Genomic DNA, 25,522 nt, shown 5'->3' with positions numbered 1-25,522 from the left:
ATTTGACTTCACCTTGAAAGAAGCCAGAAATCCTATGAAGTGAAACTGAAGGACTGAGTTGTAAATAATTAGTCATTGAAATGCTATTAGCTATTTATTTCACATTTGACACTATATTTTCAGCTGACAGTTTCACGACGCCCTGTCCATTCACTTGCCAAGCTTAATGTGGCTCAAAACCTAGTGTGTTGCCTCCCCAGATAGCATAATTTCCGGGCATTTTATGTGTGTGTAGATTGAATACCATGGCTGAAATCCATGACGTTCCCAACTGCTACAGCGCGCTTACGATGATCAAAAGTAGTCTGCTGCCTACCTGAAAATCATGTCTTGGAATCGTCTTTGCGTTAGCATAGGCTGCTGCATTCGCTCATGACGTGTCCGTGATGCCCCATGCACTACAGGCGACTGGGTCATAGTAATTTCACCACTTTTTTTTCCTTAAGGACTACAGCACTGGTAGGCAGATGCGCTCACTTGCTGTGACGCGTCATTATTCACAGTGCAGACGCGGCGACTATAAATACAGCAGCGCGCGCTCACTCCACAGTCCGCCGCGCGCGCTACGTGTTTGATCTGTTTTATACACATTTACGTGATGTTTTTCAGACAACGAAGACTACCATACCATTAATACCACTGAACCCTAATATTGAGACTACAAAGACACTTTTATTAGTGCTGGAATACGCTTTTCTTCTCAGGAAAAAGCAACAAGACTCTTAGGACTAAACGGATGATGGGAGTCTGATATCGCCTTTCGATTCTCAAGGACTGTGTCAAGGAGGTTTTTTTTAATTTATTTTTTATTTTTAAGATATAAGATGAAGATTTCCAGGTGAGTTGATCCAGCCTTGGATAATCCAGAACGCGTCACAAATGATAAATACTTCTCTGTTTTCTTTCTCATTTTGCATTGAAATAGATATAGCCTAGATTTGTCATGTTTCTATTTTTGACAGGTGACAGAACAAATAAAATATTAATTAAAGTAGCAGAAAAAGTTAAAAAAAAAATTAAATGTAGTTATTCAAATTGCTGCTATTTTAAGTCTGAAACGTTTTCATCTGCAATGCAATGCCAATGCGATTATACATCTAGATATTTAGACATTGTTAAGTTTGGTGGCAAAGCAATTTACTTTTATTAAAGATTACTTGTACCTTTTTTTCTTTTCTTTTTCTTTCTGTATCTCCAAACAGTTGTTTAGTTCTTCTTAAAACAGCGGTGAATGGTCAGAAGTTACGAAATTGGTACCACACTTTTTTTGCTTTTTCATGTAGAGGAAATTGTGCAAAAACAATGCTCCTATTCACTAAAGTTTTCTGAAAGGTGTGTCAGTGTATCAATTTCAGGCCTGTGGACATAAGGTCCCTTTTGCGTAAACAAGGGAAAAACACAGGAAGGATTGTAATCACTTGCTTGTTAAATTATTAAATTGTCCCAAATGGATGACTTTTGTGGCCAAAATAAGCGGTACATTCCTATTTTTACATATTTGATTGCAGGTTGTTTGCTAATTAAAGATTCTTAATCTCAACTTTAAATGTCCTGTTTTCTTAATGCTCTTTTCTCTATAGATATGTGTATCAAAGCTCAATGGTGCTCGTCCCATAACCTGGAGATGTTAGCCAGCCAACAGTTGAACAGTTCAGCCCCGGATGTGGATGAAAGGTTCAGCAATCAGACCCAGCAGGCACCTGGAGTGGTAACGGTGCACTGTAGGGAAAACATGAACACCACAACCAACCCCACAGTAGCGGGCCTGTCCATGACCCTGGGGATCATTTTCAACATCATAGCTCTGATCATTCTGGCTAAAGCCTATGCAAATCTGCGTAAGCGCTCGAAAGCCACGTTCCTGCTGTTCGCCAGTTCTCTGGTGGCTACGGACCTTGCCGGTCATGGTATCGCAGGTGCTCTGGTTCTGCGGCTCTACATTTCTGGCACCGATGGAGGACTTTGTAACCAATCCGATGCCACCTGCCATTTCCTGGGCGGCAGCATGGTGTTCTTCGGCCTGTGCCCGCTGTTTCTCGGATGCATCATGGCGGCAGAGCGGTGCATGGGTGTGACACGGCCCCTCCTGCACGCCCGTATGGTTTGCACGGTCCACACCAAGTTAGTGCTGATGATGATATGGCTGTTGGCTTTATTTGTAGCACTGCTGCCCTTCTTTAACCTGGGCACATACACCTACCAGTTCCCAGGGACCTGGTGCTTCATCAATGTGTTGGACGACACCAGCCTCACAGACGTGATATATGTGCTGCTGTTTTCTGGACTGGGACTAGCCGCACTGGCCGTGGCATTGGTCTGCAACACCATCAGCGGGGTGACGCTGGTAATCGCCCGTTTGCGCAAGAAGAAGTGCCCTCGGAGATCAGCTAAATCACATGACATAGAGATGGTGGCACAGTTGGTGGGCATTATGATCACTTCCTGCATCTGCTGGAGCCCTCTGCTGGTGAGTATGACCATTACATAACTGACTAATATAATGCCATTGACCATGACTGTATGTGTCTGTCTGTCTATTAAACCGCACATTTAAAAAAAGCATTACAATAAGATTGAGGTATTTCACATGCAAACAAATAATAATCATAAGATTGAAGGATCCAAGCACATAATTGTAATAAAAGAATATAAAATGAGTATGCAAATAAAAAAAAAATTAAAATACCGTTTATATTAGATGTATAGTCTATATATATATATATTCGTCTAGTCTGTTTGATCTGGGTTCTGACTAATCCTTACTATTCTTGTGCTGTTATCCCATGACTTTATAATGCTTCATCCACTGACTACAAATAACTTTCTCTTTGTTTCTGACAGATCTTCGGTCTGATGTCAGTCATCCGCTCATACAGTGGCTCTATGGGGGATGATTTGGAATCCTACAGGACTTTAATGGTCATGGGAGTTCGTCTGGCTTCCTGGAACCAGATTCTGGACCCCTGGGTCTATATCCTTCTACGCCGGGCCGTCCTCAAAAAGATTTACCGCATAACCACCGGCCGCAGTGACCTTAACAGGAGCACATTCCGGCGGTGGGAGATCAGCTCCTTCCAGAACTCCATGAAGAGTGTAATTAATCGGAACTAATGGAGGGATTCCAGAATATGAGTTCTACCATGAGGAAGAGAAAATAAATGGGATGTTATTAATCATCCTATTTGGCAGCATTGCTGAAAGCAGATGTAAGTTCCTAATAATTGAATGGTGGATGAAGCAGCATCATACTGGAAGTTGTAAAGTGATGCTCTTGAATTGCAGTGACTTCAATAAGCATTATAAGTGAGCACAGTGGGGTTCTGGAAGTTACAATCCCATTAATTTTCTCCATCAAGAAACTGACTGAAAATAATTGAAGTACACAGTTTTATACCTTTCATAATTTAAAATACTGTTCTGCCTCAGTTTGTATTGTTGATTGAAATTTTAAAACTCTATTGAAGGGTTTTCTAGAATGCCTAAATGAATGGGAAGATAGTTCTGGAACCAAGGCTGCTGAAAAAGTTTGCACGCTGTAGAATGAGTCTGATAAATGACAATGTGAAATGGACTGCAAACATGCCCTCTGCGTGTCACCTCAATTACTATTATTATATATAAAAATTATAAAAAACTTAGTTCCCATGTAAACTATAAGGAAAAGGAAATACAGAAAGGACTCAGAGGACAAGATGAGTCACTGGAGCAAAGAAAATAAATGTTGTTTGGGTCTGGGATTTAATAAGCTAGTTCTCTTATGGTGATTCATTGTAAAATGATGCTTATAGTGAATTTATCATTGAACATGAAGCTTTGTTTGGCTTCTGAGCTATTGCACAGGATTCTATATAATCCATAACCAGTATTGCATACAGTACAGAAGTTAAATGAAGGAATAGTGTAAATATATCACCTCAAGCTAAAGGCATAACTTTTACATGTGCATGAGAGTTTCAGTGTGCTTGTATCTGTATATTTGTGTCTCGCCCTGTTATTTGTGATCTTGAAAAGCTAAAGGAATGTTATTTTGACCAATAAAAGGTTCACTTCTGGAAGAATCTCTGTTTTTGTCTCTGTGTCAGGATGTTGCATTTCCTACTATTTAGGCCAATCTTTTTTTTCTTTTTTTTTTTCAAAATGGGCATTCTGAAAAAAAAAAAAAAAAGTATACACACTGTCACTGTACCCTAAGGTACAAGGTAAGTGTTTGTACCATATCTACCCCTAAATCGTACATATTAATAACTCATATGTACATAGGCTAGATATTGGTGAGTGTGATTTCACCAAGTACAACATGTTCCTGGATCAACATCCAATCAGAATTCAGATATAACTTTTCAGGAAATATCTGTTTTGGGCTTAAAATCAGGGTTAGGTACTTCAACACCCCTATTAATCAGCTATCATTTCCCACTGATTTTAGGAATAAATTATGGGTAGGGTTAGGTTTAGTGGTAAGGATTGGATTAAATCTATATTTTTAATAATAACGTTGATCCAGAAACATGTCGTACTTGGCAAAATCACGTGTAAATATTAGGAGGTTAGCTAAGGTGGCCATATTGTTACATTTTAAAAGATACTGCCTCTATTAGAATTTTACACATTTTTCTGATAGTGAAAAGCAGTAAGGTGAGTAAATCAAGCACTTCTCAAACTACGTTAGGAACTGATCCATCTTTCTCACGTTTAGCATTGTTTTACCTTTTTAGTCAAACTATGTTAAATAATACAAGTAAGAATCAAAACAGTTATCCTTGGTTTTTTTATTTACTTATTTATTGGTGTAATTTGTCCGTTTGTCGCCTTTTTCTTTGTGTTGCATCGCCCCCAAACGTCTGCGCCCGTCTCCTACCGCTGTCTATGACTCAAAAATTAATAATAAAAACACAAGAAATAGTCATTTATTTGTTTGATTTAAATATAAATAAATTATTTGTTTTCATTTGCATAGCCCTTTACATTATTTTCTCAGCTGACGAATTAATTGCCAAGCTAAAGAAAGAAAGAAAGAAAGAAAGACAAAGACGTGTTTGATCTTGCAGTCGCCAGACTGAATGACAAAGCCACGCCCTCCTCATTCACTCACATCTGCCTCTGGCGTACCAATGATCCTATTGGTCAACGGATATCACGTGTCACTGTTCCAGCTTCGCTCGCGCACGCTGAGCGGTAGATCGGCGCATCCCTGTCGCTACGCTGGTGAGTACATGATTAAAACACACACATCCTTAAATATTGAGTGGTTTACGTGTTTTAAGCTGCAGATGGGTCGATTGAGTACTTTTTTTTATCTAAACCAAAATGTGTAATTTAAACACTTAATTGCAGTAGAAATTAAATATTTATGTAGCCAACGGCCAAATGGCTAGCGATTAGCAGCTAGCTCCTTATGTATTTCACAAAAACGGCGAGAATTGAGCATTGTTTGACTTGATTTTATCTTACTTTTATGCCTAAAAGAATTAAATAATATTTTATTCTGTCTCGTTCTAGTTAAATAAACATTCTGACACTGTTGTTAGTTGTTTTGAGGGAGGGTCGCGACCATTTTATCTCATTCAGTAACATTATCTCTGGCCGTGTCTTAAAACCAAATGCATATCTAATCTAGGTTAGAAAGCATTTTGGGGTATTATTAGGCAGGTTTACGTATACAAACATTATTTGAACATCTTAAGAAGCCAATGTATTATGAAATGAAGCTAGATGAGCTGCTCTCCTCATTGTTTGTCTGCAGTAAGATGGCCGCGCAGCTGTGATGTAGACTGCGTCTCTCTTGTTTACCTCCAACATTGTGTTGCTTTAGTCACAACATCCGCTAACCTGCGCGTTTGTTGATTATGAAAGAGATGTATTGTTATGTTTTATGTTTTACTGAGATTTTTGAGTTACAGGGGCGGTTTCGTCCTGCTTGTTTAATGGGCACAAATTGTACAACACGATATAAAGTTGCACAGCGAAAAAATATTATTATAATGAATTATAATGAAGCTTAATAGTTTTTGTCTTTGCACAACAGCACAAAATGTATTGGGCATGCTTAATATTAAAATAAGTATTTTTTTTAAATTGATTAACATAAATAATAAAATTATGAAAACGTGCAAACTGTGTAGTGTACTACAGTGAATAGGCATATTATATAGTATAACAACTAAATAATTTCCAAGTAATATTTTACACATTACTTTTTAATAATATAAATTGGGCCTTTAATGCATGAAATTATGTTGCTTGATTTTAAAACTAAGCGTCTGTGGCATCTAAAAGGTTGATAAGACCCTGATATAATACAACGCATCCTGTCTGTCCTGCCACTTATTTTATTCCAGTTTAGTTGTTTTTTTGTTTTTTTCTCATTTTATTGTTCTTGCATGAGGTTAGTACAGTTGTGATGTTTGTAGCTTTTTATAGCAGTAGCAGTGTTAGAAAAACGTGCCTCACAGCTGTAGAGCAGATGCGAGACTGTTCACATTTCCTGCCAATTCTAGGAGATATGAGGTGAATGAAAAACACGTTCTGCCCAGACTTAAAGGTGAGAAGAGCATTGGTGAACATCTGATTTCGCACTTATGTGGCAAGCATAGAAACAATTGCAGGAAATGAGATTCAATGAGGGTTCAGGAAATTCAAAAACCGTGCCAGTCATGTGTTTTAAATTCATATCTATTTAAGATTGCAGTTTGGGAAATAAAAGGGGTTTCCAATCTAAACGGGTTAGCGTAAAGGAGGTTTCGTGTTTTCTGAACTGCATGTTCTGCATCTCTGAATGATATTATGGTATGTATTGAGTCACTGTTTCCATGGAGATCCGAATATGTGATGTTCCTGTGATCCGTGAACATTTCCTTTGGTGCATGACATGTAGAAGGATTAAATGTATTGGGCCTTGATTCGTGTGCAGTCTGGAGCTCAATCAGAATTGCTTTACCTTGGTTTTTACTTCAAATCCTTTTTTTTAGCCTCAATGTTAAACCCCATGACAATGCTTTTTTGTATCAACTTCCATTTGTGCCTGCTGAATGAACAAATATAGCCATCACTTGTACTGTATTTTGGTTGACTTCGTCTTTAAACAGCAGTGTTTGTTGCATTATAGGTTTTGACTGATTATTATACATAAAACTGGTTGTTTTTCATTACAGACCAGCTGGAGCAGCATTCCTCTGCCACATATAGGCCAACACTGCCAAACTGAAGAACCACTTTGTAGCCAATATGGTAAAGTATACATATATCAATGCTTCTTGTAGTCTGATTTCTTCCGGATAGTACATATTACAGGGATTAAAATTCTCCTGCATCGTGTGGGATCTCCGGCATGCAGTGTTTGGCTGTGAAAAAAATAAAATAAAATAATGCTACATTAAAAAAAAAAAAAACACACTTTTTGATTATCACTTTTGAGTCCATGAGTTCGTCTACCAATGGTATGATAGCAGCTTTCACTCTCTAACTAAACTAACATTACTAGCCTATCAGAATATTTTGCTCTTATAAACACATGACAAGCATAATAATAGATAATAAATGTCCAATTGCAGAGTCGCAGCCCTGGTGAATGGAGGAGCGCGACAAAAAGCTGCGAGGCACAATGGTTAAAGATATCCATCTTTCGTATATTTACATATAAAAGCCAATTATTAAGCAGCGGAGCCAAATCATATTTACCGGGATTTTTGAAATCTTGAAATTTTGAGATCCTGTTCACTCATGATCTATTAATAATAACTTACCGGTAATTTACCAGTGAAGACTGTATGTGTGAAAGGGGCTAAACTCTTCCTCTGCATATGCAGTCAATTTGAATTGTGTTCAAAAAACCTTCCTCTGGGAAAACAGTGCACCTCACTAGATTTGTAACGTAAATCATTACAAACCTTTGCCGGCACAGGATAATACATCAACCTATGTCTAAACATGCCAACTATTGTACATCACAATTTCAAAATAAAATTGCCTTTGGTCAAATATTAAAATGTAATTGATTTACCATATTTTCCGGGCTATAAGTCGCATTTTTTTTCATAGTTTGGCTGGTCCTGCGACTTACAGTCAGGTGCGACTTATTTATCAAAGTTAATGCATGAACCAAGAGAAAACATTACCGTCTCCAGCCGCGGGAGGGTGCTCTATGCTGCTCAGTGGAGGCGTGCCGTAGTCTGAGCTATAATACTGATGTTTCTTGTTGTTTACATTAACATATATTCACTTATGTGCTGATTTCCAACAAAAGACAGAAATCTGATGCAATTGTACTTACATGAATGGGGTCTTTTATCTCAGGGTCCGCTCCATGTTTTAATAGCAAATGATGTGCAAATCCAGCATCGACTTGGGCCTTGTTTATAAAACAGTCGTCACTCAAATGACCAGAACACACAAACGTGTTCAGCATGAGAATCCATCTCTTTAACACTGTGAACAACTCTTAATACACGAAACACCATTTTACCCCCCCCCCCCCCCTTTAAGTTATGTTCATATTATATATAGGCATATTACGCTATATATATTTTAAGTGTTGTTCAGTACAATTGTAATTTATATTACGCTTTTAATTTTTTCAGAATTCTTTAATGAATAGAAAGTTCAAAAGAACATTTATTTGGAATATAAATATTTTGAAACACTATAAATGAGTTTAGTCACGTTTGATCAACTTAATGCATCCTTATTAAACAGAAGTTTTATTTTCTTAAAATAAAAATTTTAATGATACCCAGGCTTTTGGTTTAACTTCTCATGTAAATGAATGTTTTTTTCTCTGTTTCCATGAAGCCGCCTCCCATTCGTCATCGCTCCATGCGTATCTTTGTGAACGACGACCGCCATGTGATGGCCAAACACTCCTCCATCTATCCCACCCAGGAGGAGCTGGAGGGGGTGCAGAACATGGTGTCCCACACCGAACGTGCCCTCAAGGCCGTCTCTGATTGGCTGGATGAGCAGGAGAAAGGAAATGTCAAAGTGAATGCTTTGGAGTCCGATGGAGATGGCGAGAAAGAGATGTGAGAATATTTAATTGTGCCTTTTCTGTTCACTATGTAATTTGACTATGGTGTGTGTTAGTATCTCTCATGTAACTGCCCATCATATTTTCCCCTCCAGTGAAGTAAAGTCAGTGGAGCACCTCACACGTTCCCTGCGTGGAGTCATGCGTGTGGGGCTGGTAGCTAAAGGTCTCCTGCTGAAGGGAGATCTTGACCTAGAGCTTGTGCTGTTGTGCAAAGACAAACCCACCATCACCCTTCTGAAGAAAGTGTCTGAGAACCTTGCTGTGCAGCTAAAGGTATGTCTGCATCTCCTATTTTAAACATTATCTACGAAAGCAGGATTAAAATCATGCATGGACCTCTTACAGGTCGTCACAGAAGAAAAATATGATGTTAAACCATGCATCCGCGATGCCACCATTGTCATCAAGAACTCCAAGGAGCCACCGCTGACCCTCACCATTCATATGACTTCACCTCTCGTGCGGGAGGAGGCTGAGAAGCAGGCTGCTGGAGGTAGGTTTGAAATCACGTGCCTTATGGTTCCTCTAACCACCCCACAACCCCAGAGACAGCAAGATGGGATGGAATCAGGCAGGGATATTGTTTATTGGGCCTTCAATGGAGCTTGGGGATATTGTATTCAGACTAGTCATGTAACACAGATTATGATGTTTACTGTCACCTGAAGTCTCACAGTTCCATGCAGTGTGATGTTAGTGTTGATGGCCCAATATACAGTAACATAAGTGATGGGGAAAGCTTTAAATAAGACCCAGTTCCCTTTGAAGTATTTAAAAGGAGAGTTTAATGAAGGCTTACTGAGAATTAAGAAACAAAATCACAAACCTTGTTGTTTGCATGTGTTCGTATAATGGAGAAGAAGTGGAACGGTTTGCATTGCAGCAAAAATGAGAAGCAGATGTATTGTCGAGCTCTGGTTTTGTTCGCCAGGACTTGTTGACAAAGCCTTTCTCAAAGAGGCTGGACGGAGGGCAGGAGGGTTATAGATAATGCTAGACATTAGGACACAGTGTAAAGAATAGATTAGACCCATCCTGGTAATATATGGTCACAGTAACTCAATGGATCTGTAGTTTAATAAAGAGTTTTTTAGGGCTAGAATGTTGGAAATGGGAAACAGTGAAATAAAAACTTGTTTGGATGAGATAAAACAATTGACCTTTGGCTAAACCAATTTTTACAATCTTGGCAGCTTTTGCCATTCTCCAATTTATTAGTTTATCTTTTTTTTTTTTTTTGTCAGTGGAAGTTCTGTTTGTTTGCATCATTTCAGTAGTTTTTAACCAGGAATATGGCAAAATGTTGCTACTAAATCTTTAACGTTGTAAAGATTGCAGTGACCTTGCCTTTTCCCCCAATTGAAAACCTAAAACGTCAGTAACGATAACATTTGTTCCTACATAAATGTTAATTGTGTGACATGTTATTTATGTATTGATTATGGAGAAACACATTTTTGCCCATCTTAGTTGTTTTTAAAGCTTCTCCCTTTGCAAATTTTATTCATCTTACTGTAAACTTGTACTCTTGAAAAAAAAAAAGGGCAGATTATGATAATTTTGCATTGTCCCAATTTAATTCAATAATAAAAAAAAAAAAACATATGTATAATGCAATCAAGTTTTACCACTCTTTGTGCAGATTTTACAAAAAAATTACAATTAACACACCTGTGGTTGGTGCCAGCAGAACTTGCACCAAGTGATGCAACAGGAACCAAATGTGGCGGGGCTTAGCGAAGGGTCAATCGAGAGCAAACTTGAGGCCGATCTCAGAGCCTAGCCCTATCTGTGACCCCTCGGTTAGTGACGCCTGCCTTAGACCATCACGAGCCATCAGTTTTGCTGCAGTGTGGACTCGTTTTGATCATACCTCTTGTGTATCTGACTACTGCTGCCTGTGGTTCAAAATCTGATTCTCTCTGTCAAGCCTTCTAGTTTGTCAATTTTAGGGACGCTGGACCTTTGACCAACTGGACGCTCTCTGTCTCGGAAGGGGCAAGGCAGTGCACCCAGAAAAAAAAACAAGGGGGCGAGGGGGAGGGGTTCCCCCATGTCACTCGAAAAGCACAAATGCACTCAGATCTGACTGATGCACACATTTTTTGTCATAGAAGGACCTCCCTTTAACAATCACTCACCGCACACCTTCATGCCACAAAATACAGCCACAAGGGCTCTGTTCCAAATCATAGTGAGCTGCCTGCCTAGACGCCATCTTGAGGCATCATAGGTGAAGACAGTAGCAGAAAATTATTGGTAAAATCTAAGACATCATCGCATATAGTTAGTCCGTAATGCATTGGACATAAATTTACATTTGTGCATTTTGGCAGATGCATTTGTCAAGTGTGTTATGACAACACTTTCACACAAAGTTTTATCAGTTAACCCTTAATCCATTTTGGAGGTTTTTTTATTTTGTATTTTTTTATGCAATGCAAATTATGTATAGACTTTTAAAATACTCTTTTATAATATTTCAATATTGTGACTTGCCATGATAATAGCCAAGGAATTTGGCATGGCATAAAAAAAAAAACAACTAACCAAAGTGTTATGATTGTTTTTTTGGAGAAATTTAATCTAAAAAGGTTTACTTTTGTGTAAAGTGGTATTTTATGTAAATATTTTTCAGTTAATTCAAAAGTAGCTTTATAAATGATTGTCTATTTAAAAAATAGTCTTTTACCCAGTATTTTTGTTAACTATATATTTTATTAGTTGCACATGTTCTAATGAACCATGAACGTTTCTATATTTATGTGTTTGTTTTTTAGTTTAAATTTAAATGGATAATTTAAATAACCTCTAGCATACCAATACATTTTTCTAATAATGTGTGAAAGCAATTTCAATTATTCTTTTTGAAAAAGGCTCATTAAAAAAATCAAGTTCAATATATCTGTGTTGAAAGTAGGAAGTAGGAAACGACTCGGTTTATGGTTTTTATTGTCGAGTGTAGCCTCACTTGGGTTTGGAACAGAGCCGGATGTAGATTTCTGTCCTGCTGTTGTGTTCTAGCACAGGAAGGTTTGCTCTTGTTTAGGGGGGTTCCCCCTCCTCTCCCCTCCACTGCCGTTGGTAGGGGTTATCTGCCTCCTCCCCCCCCGGCCGTGAGACAGAAAAACCCCTTGGTCAAACTGTACCTTGTCTTCTTATTCCACCTGCCAATAGAAACGCTATCAGTCAACGATCCCCCGGATGTACTGGACAGGCAGAAATGCCTGACTGCCTTGGCGTCCCTCCGCCACGCCAAGTGGTTCCAGGTTTGCATCTTGTCTTTATTTGTCTTCTAGTAGTTGAGTTTGTTTTTATTTAGTTTCTGTGTAAATCTTGTTTCCAGCTGTATCTTTTTTTTTTTTCAGTTGTTTGTGTGGATGTTTTTCTGTGTCAAATTTATTTGTGGGAGTGTATTTGCCTCCGGTAGAATGTCAAATTCCTGCTGGATGGTTTTGAATTGCGTTGCGAAGGACATCTTTGTCAGTGCTGTCTGACCACTGCCTGGCTAATTTAATTAAGTGTATTTTCGCATCAATAGCTGTTTATTACCTTCTTGAGACGTCATTGCCGCTTTTACAGACCATTTTAATAATGGATGTTTTTGAACGCCTTGATTTTAAATTTTAATGCATCAACACAAATGGCAGGTGCAATATTTCTGCATCCAGCCGTACCATTTGGCGCACTTCAATGGAGAATATTTTAATATCATCCGATTTGACCTTTTGGAAATGTTCTGGGTTCAGTGCAATTTAACTTCAATTATTTTTTTGACATAATATTGATTTGCGCAATTCATTTAGACTTTGTTCAAAATATAGTGTTCTAATGGAATGCGGATGGGAATAGCAATAGAAAAATTATAAACGGATAGCTTATTCATTAAGGGTATAAAGTGATTAGAAGAGACTGTAAAGAAAGTACATAAGATTCCTATATCAATTAAAAACTTTTTTAGAATCCTGAAATAAAGTATAATTTTCCACAAAAATATGCAAAAAAGTTTTTAACGTAGGTAATAATTGATTGCAGAAATAATATAGTTATTTTAGATATATAACATAAACATGCATATTATAAGTTGAATATATAATCTTAAATTGTAATAATTTCACAATAATTTAATCTTTTTACTGCAAAAAAAGGCATATATGTTACCTCAAACTTGTTGAACACAGAACATTATTATAAGTATTTAATTCAAGTACCTGTAGAAAATCTTTGTCAGCATTTATTCATGCCAAAAAGGAATATTGCACCTTTCTGCCATATAAGTGTATTTATGGTTTCGATGATGCCCTGCAGTGCTTTAAAGATGCAGCTGCATTTCCCAGATTAAATCCATATCTATATCTTCTAGCACATTCTCGCTTGTATCAACTGAGTTCTGTTATTTAATGTTTAATCGGAAGACCAAGCGCAAACACAAGCCCTGTTGTGTTCCTCATCTCTTCAGCTTGATGTTTTTAATCTACTCTATTAATCTCTGTCATATATGTAGTTTCTCAACTGAGTAATATGCTTTTTTCAATTTGTTATTTTATAACTCTAAACCATTTGCCGCCCTCTCTGCATTGCTAATGCTTATCGACACACATTATTCAGTATCTGCAAATCTCACCCCTTTTCTTTGTTTGTTGATTGCTTTGGTGTTGTGCCACATTATGAGTGCATGAGATAAACTGGTGGTTTGTGTCCCTCCTGCTTTTGTCTCTAGGCCAGGGCTAATGGACTACGCTCCTGTGTGATTGTCATCCGTATCCTGAGGGACCTCTGTGCTCGTGTTCCTACCTGGGCCCCTCTGCGAGGATGGGTAAGTACACAAACAACCCGAGATTATAGGGGTGGCAGATTAAAAAAATTGCAACAAAAGCTGGTGTAAAATTACGTATCATTTTATATTGTGGTGCATTAAAATAGAATGGCCTTGCGTTCTAATCACAGAAAATGAACTGGTTCACTAGCCTTAAATATATGTATATGTGTAAATGGGAAATGGGATATAACATGCCGTTGTAGCATGTCTTCTAATTTATCTTTTTGTTTGAACATTTCTTACTTATTTTTGCATTGAAATGTAGACTTGATAAGTGAATTGCATTAAATTGCCCATTTCCCCATTTTTGTCGATTTAATGCATTAATTTGGTATGATAATAACACATTAAAATGAACTTATTTAACACACCCACACATTATCTTCAATATCTGCATGATTTTAAATGTGATAAAGATTTTATACAAGTTTATTAAAAAGGTTAATATTGTGTCTTGTGTTTTTGTTCAACTTTTCCAAAGAAAATAGTTCCTAGAAGAGCCACACTAAAGCTGATGTGCGATTGATTGATCAACACATCATGCACTTTATATAGTCTTCAAAAAAATGCTGATTTTAATTTTGATTAATTTATTTTATTACAATTTATGTGTACATTCATGGAAAAAGTAAGCTGTTTTAAGTAGTTTTCAAATATTTTTTTTCATTATAAAATGTTGATTCCTCATGACGATTTGAGAATTGATGTGATATAATAATTATTATTATAATTTATTTAATTTTGTTTTTACAACCGTTGGTCTTTTTTTTTTTTTTTTTTTTTGCTCTGTTAATAATATTTTGGATATAAATAGTATTAGGAAACGTTTATATGTTGGCATCCATGTGATGTAGCTCTTGTTTCTTGAAGCCCTTAGAGCTGCTGTGCGAGAAGGCGATCGGCACTGGGATTCGGCCAATGGGAGCAGGAGAAGCTCTCCGAAGAGTTCTTGAGTGTCTCGCATCTGGAATCCTCATGGCTGGTACGTCAGCTCCGCATTTCATATCTAAAATAGATTACAAAATGACTGTCTGTCAGTATATCAGTATACAGTGTGAGGGACCATTTTGAGTGCTCTGTGTTCACACTACAGCACCCTTGCAATAAAGCGCTCTTTAAAAAAATATAAGTAGTGTTGTATTGACCAATCAGTATTATGTTTGACTGAGATGTATAGATTTGAATGTGCATCTCTTTGCTTTAGATGGTTCAGGCATTTGTGACCCTTGCGAAAAGGAGCCAACAGATGCCATTGGTCACATGGATCGCCAGCAGCGGGAGGACATCACCCAGAGTGCTCAGGTTTGTCCACAATTTTGCAAAGTTTTGCATTCGATTGCTTGCATTATGAGTGACGTTGTCAAATTTTTTGATTAACAGCATGCCTTAAGGCTTTCAGCTTTTGGACAGCTGCACAAAGTGCTTGGTATGGACCCACTTCCTTCAAAAATGCCCAGAAAACCACGGAGTGAGACACCTATTGACTACACAGGTAAAATTGAGTGGGAGTGGACTTTTTTCTTTACTTGATGTATGCTTTGTTGTGCAACAGATCCATCTATTTTGAAGGAGAAACTTGACTTTTGTCGTCTTTCTTCTCCATAGTTCAAATCCCGCCCAGCACAACCTACGTCCCACCAATGAAACGCCCCATCGAGGAGGAGGAGGCTACTGATGAGAAGAATCCTAACAAGAAGAAGAAGAAATTGCAAAAGAAATGTAAATTCTGTTCACATGTTCACATCCTCTTATAGTGGAGTTCTGCACACCATAGCACACAAATATAACTTGTCTTCTGGGCTTCAGCTCCAGAGGAGAAGGCAGAGCCACCACAGGCCATGAACGCCCTGATGCGTCTGAACCAGCTGAAGCCGGGTCTACAGTACAAACTCATCTCTCAGACTGGGCCCGTCCATGTGCCGGTGTTTACCATGGCTGTAGAGGTGGACGGGAAGAACTTTGAAGCTTCTGGTCCCTCCAAACGCACTGCGAAACTACACGTAGCTGTCAAAGTAAGAGACCGTGATGCAGAAGAAGGCTTACTGAATCAGTCTGAAACTAGAAACTGAGTTTTTTAACTCCTTTTTTAGGTGTTGCAAGACATGGGTCTGCCAACAGGATTGGAGCAAAAGGCAGCTGAAGTGGTGAAACAGGAGGAGCCGGTGATCACACAGGAGACTTTGCCCGCTGTGACCCAGATGGAGCCAGAACCAGCACCAACCGCAGACAGCCCCACTGACGAGGTACAGAGGATATATTTTACAACATGTATAATTAAAGAGCATCTTGTGGGCCGTTTTATGATGCAAAATAAAAATGAGTGCACGTATTCTGTTGAACTGATCGAAAGTGATGGTAAAGACTTGTATAATGTTACAAAACATTTCTATTTTAATTAAATGATGTGTTTACTACTCATCAAAGAATTCTGAGGAGAGAAATAGGTTTCCAAACAAATAAGCAGCACAACCGTTTTCAACATTGATAATAGTTAGAAATGTTTCTTGAGCAGCAAATTAGACTGATTTCTGAAAGATCATGTGACACTGAAGACTGGAGTAATGATGCTGAAAATTCAGCTTTGCCATTAAAAAAAAAAAATAATAATTTTAAGACATATAACAATAGAAAACGGCTGTTTTTAAATAGTAATAATTTTTAACAATATAAATGTTTTTAGGCAAATAAATGCAGCCTTGTTGAGTATAATATATTTTTAGCATAAACATCTTATGGACCCCCAAATTCTAAACAGTATTGTACAGAATCACTGAATAACTAACTTTAACTGTAATGTAAATTAAATTCATTATGGTATGATTTTGACTGATTAGTTGCACCAAACCTCTAATGATGTGTGTTATTCAGTCTTCTAAAAGCTTGTTCCTCCTCTTTCGCTTTCTCAGAGTGCTCGACAGCAGGGGCCCATCCTAACCAAACACGGAAAAAACCCCGTCATGGAGCTGAACGAGAAGCGCAGGGGACTGAAGTACGAGCTCATCTCTGAGACCGGCGGGAGCCACGACAAGCGCTTCGTCATGGAGGTGAGGACATCAACTCTGACACACATTCTAGTTCTACACATTGCAGATCGAGTAATAAAAGCTGATGCTTTCTCCTTTTTTTTTTTCTTCCTGACTTCAGGTGGAGATCGACGGACAAAAGTTTCAAGGTACCGGATCCAATAAAAAGGTGGCAAAGGCCTACGCAGCACTTGCGGCCCTAGAGAAGCTCTTCCCAGAAGGCTCCAACTCCGAGGCAAACAAGAAGAAGAAAATGCCTCCAATGGTATGCCTGTTTCTTTCTGTTTTCAGTCTCATTATTATCTCCACTTATATATTCCGTGTATAATTGTCCGATTTGCTAATTTTAGCACCCTGCTGGATTTGGGATGATGAGTGGGCCGCCTGCAGACATGGGAATCAATCCCAGGGGCAGAGGAAGAGGACGTGGCAGGGGCCGAGGGCGCGGATTTAACAATGGTGGAGGATTCAATCAAGGTACAGTTCTGTTGCTGTCTGAAAGCATCACATGCACAAATGCATTACAAACCTCAACACTCAGAGACCCAGCAGTGTTTGAATGAAACATTTTAATACCTTACTTTCAATGAATATGGGTAAAAATTACACGTAACGTCAGCTGACACCTGAAGTTTCTGACATCAGTCTTGGTGAAAAAAAAAACAGTGAAATGAACCTGACATTTGAGGTTAAAAAAAAAAAAAGACAACTGAGTATTAGGGTCGAGCTTTTTTCAGTTATTTTCTCTAAGTCAAGTCTACCGTTACCGAATGGTAGCACTTTTCTCTTTTCCTGCTGTTTTTCAGTGCCGTTTTCTCATCGATCTAACAATATATATCGTAGTACTGTTACAATTCAAACACATTGTGTGCTGAATTATGAATTTTTAAAGTCTCTGTTTATCAAAAAGTGAATTTTTTTCAGCCCCAAATTTTGCCTAAAGAAAATAGTTTTTAAACTAATGGCTTCCTTGTGCTATGCATTATACCTCACATTGTGTCTAATTAAACAAAACTTCTGTTGAATTGCATTTGAACAAACACATTCTTCTCTATATTCTCATCTCCCCTTAGGTGGATATGGGACGTATGGATATGGCGGCAATAACTCTGGCTACAGTGAGTATTTTCTTATTTCTCACTGATTCTACTCTTTTCTTTTTTTTTTTTTTATACCTTTTTTAGCATTTTTATTCTTGTTGATTAGTTTTTTTAACCACAAGACTCTTATGGCATAAGTTCTTGCCATTTTTGACTTCATCTCGAGTTCAATAGTCTGTACTCTGGATCTATTTAGATTCTGCTCTGGTAGTTTTGAGGACATGTTAATGATCTCTATAATGCGAGTGTCCGCTATTGTATTTTCCTTTTGATTTTACATTTCTCTGCTTTGTTGTGCCATGGGACGCAAACTTTCCTCGGCGAAAAACGAGAAATGTTTCCAACATGCCAACGCCACTTTCTGAGGAAAGACCTTCTTGAGGGTGACCGGAGCAGAGAAATCTAAAAAAAACAATGATCTTTGACCTTGATGATAACTGATTGACGTCCTTGACTCATGCCTGGTGACGTTTGTCATGGCATGCAAACACAGAAGACGTCTAATTCTGTGCTTCTCTGCTCTGTTTCACCCTTTAGGTGACTTTGTCTCAGACTCCTATGGCTACCACGAGTTTGCGACATAAACCGCCCAATGTTTTCAATAAGCACACATGAAAAATAGAGACAGAGGGGGGAAAAAACACTGGTTACCCACACTATGAACTCGTTTCCTTGTGATGTATCATCTACAATTTCACCTCAAAACACCTGCACCAACGATAAACTAACACTGTGGATGTGAACGGGAGATTCTGCCTACGGAAATCAAGAAAAGCAAGACACTTTGACGTATTATTTGTTTCGTGATCAGTGCAGTCGAGCAATGTGATTGGCTGGTGGACGGTCACAAAGTAGCGGACTGACATTTCATAATGACTATCTTCACTGTAGCTCTCAAGTCACTGTAGAAGCCATTTTGCCAACAGTTTAGTTGTTTTTCCTGGAATAATGTTCCTGATGGATTTTTAATTGTCCCTTCAATAAATTGCCATGTCTTTAATGTTTTAAAGTTGATTTATTTTTTATTTTTTTAATAGTGGTGAATGCTATTGGTTGTGAGAAATTGGGTTTTTTGAAGAGTAGGCACAGATTTTAAATATCAGAATTTTATCAATTGAAAAAAAATGGGGTTTATTTGCTTTTTTTTTTTTTTTTTTTTTTTTGATAACGTCTTATTTTGCAGTACATCGGAGTTAATTTACAAACCTATATCTATATACATTTTTTTTTAATCTGTTGAAAATTTAACTATTTGGTCAGGTTTTGTGAAGTGTGTTTTTTTTTTATTTTTTATTAATTTTTTATTTTTTGTGTGTGTAAATGTATGTTTTTATTAAATATTTTGGCATTACGATAAAAACCATTTTCACTTTTCTGTTCATTTGCTAAGAGCTTTTGGCCTCTTATATTCAGTCTTTGAAGAAAAGTCTTTATTTACAAATTTTCAAAGACCAATAGCAAAGATAGCTTGATTTACAAAACTAAATGAGTATTTAGCTGATTTTGAGCATGCTAAATTGTTTTGGACAGTGCAATGGTCATGATATGACGTCAGTCTCTGCAGCACCCTTTTTTTTCCTCTTCAATATATAACAAATCCAAAATGTAAAAATCTACAATATACCCCACTTTCCTGCAATGTTGCAAATTTTGAGTTCTTCTAAATCTGCTAGGACATATTGGTCTTCTATTGCTCACGTCTTGATGTGGTCCAAACTTGAACTTTGTAGAGCAGCGAAATGTGAAACATCTTAACAAGAGCTTGCATTTGCATGAGTTTAAGTGGAAGTAAATGGAATGAAAAGTGTAGTGTGAGACATTTACTATTTCAGAGCGAGAAAAAAATGTGGTTAAGTCAGTGGTTCTATATTTTGTATTAAGTGTGTACAGAAAACTTTTGCTCTGTTCACTACATAAGAGCCAGTATTATGTTGATTCAGATTTATAACATGAATTCAGTTAGAATTAATTGTCCGTCTGTTAACATTTACTGCATCATTCCTCTTCAGATTTCTTTAATAATGGAGGGTCTAATGGTGGACCGGTGGCCTCGGGTCCTGGATCATCAGGTCCAGGTGCAAACCTGTCCTCTGGGGGAGCAGCAGGGGCGACTGGTTTCGGCTCATATTATCAGAGTGACGGTGGCTACTCGTCCCCTACTGGAACCCCCAAACCGGCTGCCAAGAAGCCACCCATGCATCCAAACACCAAGCCTCAAGGGCCTGGAGTTGGCCAAGGGGGTTCCTTTGGTCAGTACGGCCAGGGCTTTGGACAGAAAAAGAACTTCGGTCCGGCTCAAGGTGGTGGAGGAGGAAACTTCAACTACAGCACTGCTTATCCCTCACAGGTGACCGGAGGACAGGAATACAGCTATGAAGGTGACGCAAACACTCTGGGTTACAAGAATAGTTCACCCAAAAATTTAGGCTTGCTGGAAATGCACTCACCCTCAGGCCATCCAAGATGTAGATTTAGATGTATCGTCACATCACTTGCTCACCAATGGATACTCTGCAGTGAATGGGTGCCGTCAGAATGAGAGTCCAAACAGCTGATAAAAACATCACAGAAATCCACACCACTCTATCCATCAATGAATGTGTGTGAGCAAAAAGCTTTGTTTAAAAAACAAACAAACAAATAAATGCATTAAGACATTTTAACTTTAAACTTTCGCTTCTAGCTAAAATATGCGCTATCCATAATATTGTTTTCTCCAGTAAAAAAAAAAAAAAATGATCAGGGAAACAATTATTCACAGATCAAGCTAAAGCAGTCCAAAACAGTTATGAACAGCTATGTGGGTTGATTTTGAAGTGAGCGAACAATAGGGGATGAACTTTTTCACTGGTGGATGCATTATGGATTATGAAGACTTTTGGGCTCAACGTTTGAGGATAAAACACCCTAATGATGAATTTTATTTACAAAAACGCAGATTTTTACTTGATGGACACAAGACAATGATGGACAGGAGTGGTGTGGATTATTGTTTTTGTTTTTGTTTTTTTGATGGCACCCATTCGCTGCAGAGGAACCATTGGTGAGCAGTAAATGAAATGATTAGGGGTGTAACGGTTCACAAAATTCACGGTTCGGTTCGGTTCAATACACTGATGTCACGGTTCGGTTCGGTACGGTTCGGTACGTTTTAGATACAGCAAAAAGAAAAAATTGGCAGATAAATTTCCTTGATTTTTTTAAAAATGTTTTATTTATTAAAACTAACAAAGTATGTGTTTTTTTTACATTGAACAATGATGGAGCTATTCTTTACCCATCTTCTATGGTGTTTTCTTAGCAGCATACTGTATAAAACAAAAATAGCTCCTTATAAATTTTTTTTTAAAAATTAAATGTAATATTGTTGTAGTGGTTATGAACAAATACAAAGATGTAACTCTTTTTATATGGAACTCTATAACTCTTTATATTTAGTGTGTTTTTACTCAATTGGTTCTCTATAGGGCTTATGTTTTTTGGAACAAAGCAGGAATTACGGTCTGGCTGAAATGGGCTCGTGAAGGAATATTGTAATGGGGCTCAATTACATTAAGCATGTTCTTAAAACCTGCGTTTTCCACTACAGAGTAAGGTCTCATATCCGCGGCTATAACGTAAATGCACCATTCGCTGCGGTGATGTCCGTATACGGAGCCCGGGACGTCACCTGTAGGAGAAAAAAAAGCAATCCGTGGCGACGGTTTTGCAATCCGTCCCCTCAGTTTATAAACCGTACTCACGAATTCATGAACTGTTCACTCGATTTAACAAATCGTGCCCACGGATTAACAAACCGTGCCCACGAATTTCCAATCCGTGCACTTAGATTTTGTAAACCGTACCCTCGGTTTTTGAATCCGTACCCACGAATTCATAATCCGTGCGCACGCTTTCGCAATCCGTTCCCTCGGATTTGTAAACCGTACTCACGGATTCATGCAGCAAACTCCTACGTGTTAACATACAGTTTTATTGAATATTATTATGTGGAATAGGTTTACAGCAAAGTGTCTTAAGTGATTCTCTATCAAGTGTAGTACGAGGTGGAATACAAAGATTTAATAAGAAAGATGCGCATTAAAATCTTGTTCAATTGCTGATAATCTATAATAGCACTTGATTATTATTGTGCAATAAACCTGGCATTGTGACTGACTCTGGAGTAATTTTTTCCTCTTTTGTAAGTTATTTTGGATAAAAGATTCTTATGCATAACCTGTATAATAATATATAATAATGATACAAATAAAAATAAAGTTATTTTTTATAATTTTAATTTGTAGGCTAAATAAATGAGTACAAGACAGTAAAAATATTTGTCATAAAATAATTTGTGAATTGCTTTATTTTTAAATAACCTTTGGACAGTTTTGGAAATGCTTGTGTACAATTCTTTCTTAACATGAAGACTTATTTTTGTGATTTTATTATACTAAGCTCCACCCACCTCACCCCACCTGCCGGAGTTAGATGCATGTTTCACTGTTAAGTGTAAAATGCGTGTCAGTTTTCAAATCCGAGGGAACGGATTGCGAAAGCGTGCGCACGGATTATGAATTCGTGGGTACGGATTAAAAAACCGAGGGTACGGTTTATCTAAACGCACGGACTGGGAATTCGTGGGCACGGTTTATTAATCCTGGGTACGATTTGTTAAACCGAGTGAACAGTTTATTAATTCATGAGCACGGTTTATAAACTGAGGGGACGGATTGCAAAACCGTCGCCACGGATTGATGTTTTTTCTCTCCTACAGGTGACGTGCGGGGCTCCGTACCGAGCCTTCAGCGCGTACTGAGTGAGCGAGCGCCTGACTGAGTAGCCTAACATAAACATATAAGTTGGTGTTTTTTTTTCTTCGGGGGTGTCAGGGGCATTGCCTGTTACGTCGTTTGGGTTATTGGGCTACCTTGTTGAACGCATAACATTATATTTCACACACCTTTTTTATTTTCCAAATTTAATTAATTAGTCCAACGAACCGTTCGGTACATAATGCGTACCGCGTACCGAACCGAAAGCCTCGTACCGAACGGTTCAATACGAATACGCGTATCGTTACACCCCTAGAAATGATACATTTCTATTTCAATTTCAGCTAATTTTAAGTTAATTGAATGTTCCTTTAAGACCCATTCACACTAAAAACTATAAGAACAAGTACATTAACAATAACACCAACATTGTGTTTATTATAAGTTACACCGTCTATTGCTTTAAATGCTGAAGATCTTTAATCTTATTGGCTGTCAATATTTTTTTTTTTTACTAAATCAGAAAGAAAAATATTGTCAGTATTGTTATAGCTGTGGTCTTAGTATGACTATCAATTTTTTTTCATTATAGCCGTCATCCTCAACTGCTCAATGTAGATTTGTTTTTGTTTTTTTGTTTTTTTTACTATTTCTGATTGGTCTCTCACAGGTTACAGCAATCAGTCAAACTACGGTTCACAGGGCGGAGCCAACCAGAATTTCGGTGGTAGCTCCACCTCCTATAACAGTGGACCAGCAGGGTACGGCCGGGGCGATCCCAGTATGAACTACCAGTATCGATAAACCCGCCTTGCTGTGTGCAGTCCTGCATCATTTCCAAACAAGGAGCATCATTCGTTTGATTGTTGTTATTGATCTTTATTGAACACCTGAGCTAAAAAAAAATAGCAGTCTCTAAACTTTGTGCAAAGTAGTGCATTTTCATGTTTCTTTTGAGGTTCAAATCTGTGAACTCCCTACAAACTACTGCTCTCACGAGGGAGAAGTGAAATAAACCCAAAGCGACGCATTGTGAGGACCTGATCTTTTGTTAATATGACGGGACGCTCAGTCCTCGAGTGATTTTAACCATTCAGACATGTACAAATATAAGCTGCATCCATCTCAAGCTGTAAATCTTTAGTTTTATGATTTTTATTTTTATTTTCTTCTGTTTGACCAGCAACATGCAACATTTTCTTTTAAATTATGAATGCACATGTGAAGTTGTTTTAAATGGTTATGTGATTGTGAAAGTTGTGATGTGTCAGGTTGTTGTATAATTGACTGTTTTGGGTGGGGGACCTTTATTTTTCCGAGCAACGTTTAAAGGATGTGTGGTGTTTGTAATAAAGGATTTTATTTTGGAGGATATCTGATTTCTTCAGTATTTTTGAATGCTCTTCTCAGGGTGTTTTGGTTCTACTTGTCACTTTGGTCCAAAAGTAACATTCAAATTTGGCATTTAAAATGTAACCAAGCATTTTACACCTGGAAAATATAACTTGTGTTTCAGGATCTAAAATGCGTTTTTTACTAAATGTGAAAGCAACGATTGAAGACGCAGAGAAGAATAGTGTAAAGAGAAATATTTTGATGAAAGAAAAAATTACATGTAGTAATAAAGACATCTAAATATACAGAACATTAAAAATTGCTAAAAAAAAAAAACAAAAAAAAAGATTTAAAACCTCAATTATTTGTATAAAATATAATGGATAGTCGCTCTAAATATACAGAATATTTTTAATAAATAAAGGTGTGTTGGCAGCATAATTGAAAAACGCTGGTAATGATGAAAACCACAAAATGTAAATATAAGAATTTTTTTCTTATATAGACCCCATGATAACAATAACAACAATATAAAAAAATGTTATGCTTTGAAGTGGAATAATCAGTGTTGGGGAAAGTTACTTTCAAAAGTAATGCTTTACAGTATTGCGTTACTCCCTAAAAAAAGTAACTAATCATGTTACTTTTTTTAAAGTAATGCGTTTATGCTACTTTTGCGTTACTTTTCACGTTATGTGATGCACATGCTATGTGATGTGATAAATATGAGCAGGGCTTAATTAAGAAGTTCTATATAGCAAATGTAAAAGCTCTTTCACACCAAAAAAGTGTTATGAATAGACTGAAGGGAAAAATAAATTTGCGTCTACTCTGTACAGCAAAACATTCTTCAGTAAAAAAAACAATTGTTAGTTTATCTGAAGTCATTTTTGCTTAGTGGGGTTGAACTGGATAATCCAAGGTCAGCAGCAAAGCTGTTAGTTAATAAAATAGGGATTAGATACATTTTTTTTATTTTACTTATTCTTAGTTTGCGTATCACTATTTTAATACTAAATTTTTTTTCTTTCCGATTTCTCCCAATATGGGCACAGGACACTTGTCAGTCAATAAATTGGAAAACAACATAACTGGCGTTACTTCTTTGAAAAGGTAACTGATATTTTCTTGTAAATGTTACCCCCAACTCATTGGCCACTCGACCGCAAGTCAACGTCGCCGCCATATTGGAGCGGGCAACTCTCACATCAGGACAGAAGAAAACGCACCTGACTCATCAACAGATTGGACACCTACAAACCGTCACACGATAAGAAAAACAGATCTCGGGGTGGTATCTTTCACAGGTAAGATTCAGCTGTTCTTTCTCGATGTTTTTTGGTCATTTTTAACATTATGTTGACAGCTTAATTAACCACCAGTGTCAGACTATTAATAAATAGCGATATCGCTAACGTAGTTAGCAGTGAAAGCTGAGACTTTATAATAATTAAAAGTTTAAA

At 37.5% G+C, this 25,522-nt stretch overlaps 2 protein-coding genes across 3 annotated transcripts; both read left to right on the top strand.

Annotated features, from left to right (window-relative positions):
- The first annotated feature begins 500 nt into the window (after positions 1–500).
- ptger1b (prostaglandin E receptor 1b (subtype EP1)) lies at positions 501–4,052 on the top strand. The gene is made up of 3 exons (XM_026214228.1): positions 501–838; positions 1,581–2,467; positions 2,842–4,052. Exons 2-3 carry the CDS (start codon positions 1,583–1,585, stop codon positions 3,109–3,111), a joined length of 1,155 nt encoding a protein of 384 aa, XP_026070013.1. The 5' UTR covers positions 501–838; positions 1,581–1,582; the 3' UTR covers positions 3,112–4,052.
- Positions 4,053–5,059: 1,007 nt separating this feature from the next.
- ilf3b (interleukin enhancer binding factor 3b) lies at positions 5,060–24,096 on the top strand. Of its 2 annotated transcripts, XM_026214204.1 has the most exons (19): positions 5,060–5,205; positions 7,152–7,227; positions 8,788–9,017; positions 9,118–9,298; positions 9,371–9,518; positions 12,203–12,294; positions 13,746–13,841; positions 14,715–14,826; positions 15,049–15,146; positions 15,225–15,336; positions 15,450–15,563; positions 15,651–15,856; positions 15,935–16,087; positions 16,751–16,888; positions 16,989–17,132; positions 17,218–17,344; positions 17,941–17,985; positions 19,977–20,345; positions 23,395–24,096. In XM_026214204.1, the coding sequence occupies exons 2-19, from the start codon at positions 7,225–7,227 to the stop codon at positions 23,526–23,528; spliced, it is 2,502 nt and encodes an 833-aa protein (XP_026069989.1). In that variant the 5' UTR covers positions 5,060–5,205; positions 7,152–7,224; the 3' UTR covers positions 23,529–24,096. The 2 variants fall into 2 exon arrangements, with proteins under 2 accessions (XP_026069989.1, XP_026069999.1); XM_026214214.1 differs by lacking the exons at positions 19,977–20,345; positions 23,395–24,096 and adding an exon at positions 18,505–18,971.
- Positions 24,097–25,522: the final 1,426 nt, after the last annotated feature.

The sequence above is a fragment of the Carassius auratus genome, chromosome 3 (assembly GCF_003368295.1).
Source record: "Carassius auratus strain Wakin chromosome 3, ASM336829v1, whole genome shotgun sequence".
In the NCBI taxonomy this organism is placed as follows: domain Eukaryota; kingdom Metazoa; phylum Chordata; class Actinopteri; order Cypriniformes; family Cyprinidae; genus Carassius; species Carassius auratus.
This window is presented reverse-complemented; position numbering and strand designations above follow the sequence as displayed.